Source organism: Peromyscus eremicus, chromosome X (genome assembly GCF_949786415.1).
Source record: "Peromyscus eremicus chromosome X, PerEre_H2_v1, whole genome shotgun sequence".
NCBI classification, from domain to species: domain Eukaryota; kingdom Metazoa; phylum Chordata; class Mammalia; order Rodentia; family Cricetidae; genus Peromyscus; species Peromyscus eremicus.
Genome location: NC_081439.1, coordinates 131,629,332 through 131,633,428, shown reverse-complemented (window position 1 = coordinate 131,633,428; position 4,097 = coordinate 131,629,332). Strand labels below are relative to the sequence as shown.

The window sequence follows — 4,097 nt, the reverse complement described above, 5'->3', positions numbered from 1 at the left end:
TTCTCTCTGCAAGCATATTGCCTCAGGTATTCCTGTGCTGACTGGAAACCTGACTAAAACAATTCAGCTTCCATTACTTTCTCCCCTATACATACTCTGTTGCTCTTTCTTCCCTTCTGCTCTAAGCTTTGGAAACAGCTTTCTAGTCCTGCCAGCTGTAGTGTGGAGAATGCACTGGCAGTGTTGAGCGGAAGAGCCCCACCTAAAACTTAAGACAATGCAGTGATGTAAGCTCTACGTAACATTTCAGATGGCCCAGTGAACACCTCTCCCAGGGTTCTCCCTGACCTTGCCTGGGCTTTTGCAGCCTAGATTCCACACTGTATGATACATCCAGCTCATGTCCTTTCCCTGTTGAAGTCCTGGTCACCCTCAGCATAATAGACAGCCTACTGTTCCTCAGGGCTTGGAGCTCACTGCAACTTCATTACTGATTTGGGATATTTGATTCCCTTCTCTAATTGTGGGACTGGCCCACACATTGCATCTCATTCCCCTCCAAACATGCAGCTTCTTCATGTTTGGCTTATTGTACCCCACTCCCTGAAGTGTGTGCTGTAATAGGAGTTCAAATGGGTTTGAGTGACCAGGTAGCCAACAGGCAGTGTACACAGATGGGAAATGATGATGGGTGAAGGGCACATTTCCCTTTCCTCTCCCTTCCTTCCCCAAGGAGCCCAAGAAGCAGTACTGTTCAGTATCTTAAATAAACTGTTTATTCAGGAGGAACAATTAAAGAAAGCAATTATGAAGTGGATTACAAAAACAAGCACAACCTTCTCCAGGTCCAAAGACAAGATGTTCCTGCTGCCTCAGGTACTGCCAGCCCCAGGCTGAATGTGTGAGTAGGCTAGTGTGCATGTGTGAACACTCACACACATACATACATACACACTGTTTACAAAGGCATGTGGACTGCAATGAATGACCATGTGTGTATCTGCAGCTTAGCCCTTTCCCTGCCCCCCAAACCAAAACTGGCTGTGTGAGACACACAGCAGCAAAATTGAGGCCTTCATCCTTCTCTCCCCCCCACCTCAGCTCCCACTCTGAGACCCCATCTCCTCCGGTGGCAGTTTGACCACCCTCAGTCACAAAGAGTCTCAGTGATCCTGTCAAGACATCTGGGGGAGGAGGAAGGAAACAGTCAGGGCACCAGATGTGTGGCTGGGATTCTGCCTATTGGCTCCCAGGCCCTTGCCCTCCCATGAGACACTGCCCAGCAAAAAGCCACCCAGAGAGGCTGTCCCTGTGGATGCAGCAGCCATTGCGTCTCTGAGTCCACACCCTGGAGCCCCAAGACGTCTAAGTCCTAGTCAGAGAGGCAGGAAGGAGACTACACCAGTGAAAGTTGTGAGGCCTTTTACCACAGGTGGCCATTTGGGCACAGGGAAGGAACTATGAGCAGATCCCTGTGGCAAAGTGTGATACACTCTTCCTGAAGAGGAAACAGCAAGAAGGGACAGAGCCCAGGCAGCAGGCAGCAATCTGGAATGATCTCTTGGATAGGAAGCCCCACTCCCACCCCGAAAGAATAAAGTAACAGTCGCAGAAGAGGCAGGTTCTGGAGCATGGTCCTGCCCTAAAGCGGTGCGGGTCAGGCTTGTAGGCATGGGCCCACCCATAGGCACGTGGAATAGAATACGGGGTAGGGCAGGTCTCTGCTCTGTTCCTGCCTTGCTCCATCACCCCCAAGTGAGGTATTGAGCTTCCCCTCCCCCTCCCCCTCCCCACTTATGGCTGCATCCCATCCCTGCTAATACATGGGGTCATGGGTAGGGACCAGCCCAGCAGCCCCACATGGTTTTATGTGGGGTCCAGCTCAAAGACCCCATCGCTGGTAGGCGTAGTAAAGAAAGAAGGTGGGTCTGAGACAGTGGACTCTGGTCCCCCACTGCCCTGCCCCCCAGAGCGCCTCTCCTCCAGGCGCAGGCTGCGCTCAAAGTCTAGCAGCTGCCCCATGAAGTTGAAGTTGGGCGAGATGTTAGACTTCTTCTGCTTGACCAAGTCGTAGGCATCGTTGAGTGAGAGGTGGAGCTTCTGCATGAGGTAGGCCACGGTGACGGTGACAGAGCGGCTGACCCCTGCCAGGCAATGGACGAGCACCCCACAGTTCTGGGACAAGGCCTCATCTAGGTAAAGCAGTACAGAAACATCCCCCCAGTCAAAGGTCAGCGTGAGTGAGGCCAAATCCAAGTGAATTTTGGGGGGTACTATCACAGTCTCTCCACCCCACTTTGCCCATATCTGGGAGGTTTCACTGGCAGCTGACCTGAGCTCTACTCCCACCTCCCCAAGTGTCTTGTGGGCTCTGGGATGGTAGCTAAGCTGGGCAAGAATTCCCTTACAGGAGAGGGTAAGGAGCAGTCTGGTAGGTGAGTCAGGTAGAGAGAGAAGGCAGGGAGGATAGGGAGGACTCACCAATGAATGCAATGGCCTCCGGAAAGAACTGGGACAGATTCTGGCTCCAGTGGTCAGAGATGGGGATCTGCTTGTAGTGGAAGTCACCATTCTTCTCAAAAAGGTTAGGGAGATTGGGGGTGACATTGAGAATATAGCGGATGCCAAGCTTAGCCAGGCTCTCCAAGTTGGCTGAATCTCGGGCACTGCCTAGGTAGAGATTGGGCAAGATCTGGACTGGGAAGGGTGGTAGCAGCCCAGTTGGAGGGGACGTGGTGCTCTCCGAATCTACGCCATAGCTCATGGAGTCGCGGTCAGCCTCAGACTCTACATCGGAGATATCAGAGCCCAAGCACAAGTTACCTAGCCCCACCACAGGCACTGAGCTAGGCACGGGGGCCAGGCTTGAGCCAGCATGACCACTGAAGCTGGTTTCACAAAGGTGAGGACACTCGGCCTGGAATTTGCTGAAACCACCTGTCAGGAAAGAAGCAAAGGGGGGGGGGGTGTCTTGCTTTTATAGCCACCTGGGCAGCCAAGAATCCCTGGCTGGGTGGGGCTAGGCAGCTGGCCCTACACAACCCAGGTGGGTTGCAGATATTGCCAAAGGGAATACACAAGCCAGCAGTTTCATCTATACTGGAGCGCCACTTGTGGTGTGTGCTGTGGACACACACCCATCCTCACTCAGCACTTGTGGCTGTTTCTCTGGATGGTAAGTGCCACTGCAGCTGCTTGCCCTAGGGAATCCTGTGAACCAATTCTCCCCATTTCCCAGACTTATAAATGGGCTTGGAGGGGTGAAGGACTTGCCCAAGGTCATGCTCAGGTCTGCCTTCCCAAAAGCTGTCTGGCAGGAGGGAGTCTTACCTACATTTAGACAAAATAAGATGGAGTTTGCCCAAGAATAAAATAACTATGAAATTCCCTTGGAAGGCAGGACCTTCATCCGACCTGAGGTAACTACAGGCGGCCTGTGCCCTCCCTCAGCCCACTGCCCCTCACCTACCCTGTAGGTAGTAGGCCAGGTAGCCTTCTTCTCGCAGCTTCTGGAGCAGAATGCCCAGCACCGAGTCAGCCTCCCACTCTTGGGCTTCAGCCTCTGCCTCTTCAGGGCGGCATCGGCCACTACCCTGGTCGTACAGAAGCACAGGAGCGGGTGGAGGAGGCTGCAGCGGTGGCCCAGGCAAGAGCGAGCGCACGGACAGGCTCCCTCTCCGGAGGCGGCGCAGCATCAGGGCGGGCAGGGCCACGCTCAAAGCCCCGCAGATGCGCGCTGACTCGTACAGCTCCCGGCTGCGGCAGTCCAGCAGTAGAAGCTGTGGCCGCGGGGGCGACAGCTCCTGGCGCAGCCACAGGCATGAACGACCCAGACTCTCCATGGGTGCGCAGTGTTCTGCACTTCTGCACGTCTGGCAGCGGGTGCTGTTGAGAGACATAGGGCGCAGAGTGAGGGCAGGTTTATCTCTACTCAGGTAGTGTGGACCAGGCTACTGAGACGGGAAGTCAGCCCCTGTCCTGAGGGCAGGCGCCGAGTGTCCCTGCAGGAACATTCCTCCACCGCCTGATTCTCTCTTTGCGCTCCACCCACAGAGAGGAGACCAAGGAAGGCGCCCAAGGAAAAGCACCAGAGGCCGCCGCCACTGGGGTGCTGCTCCCTGCCTCTCTTAGAAAGCTGGGTGTCTAGCGGCCTCTTG

General features: G+C 54.7%; 1 protein-coding gene across 1 annotated transcript; it reads right to left on the bottom strand.

Annotated features, from left to right (window-relative positions):
• Positions 1-758: 758 nt before the first annotated feature.
• Positions 759-3,782, bottom strand: Dusp9 (dual specificity phosphatase 9). The gene is made up of 3 exons (XM_059250638.1): positions 3,410-3,782; positions 2,422-2,877; positions 759-2,132 (listed from the first exon to the last, which is right to left on the bottom strand). Exons 1-3 carry the CDS (start codon positions 3,780-3,782, stop codon positions 1,807-1,809), a joined length of 1,155 nt encoding a protein of 384 aa, XP_059106621.1. The 3' UTR covers positions 759-1,806.
• Between the last annotated feature and the right edge of the window lie 315 nt (positions 3,783-4,097).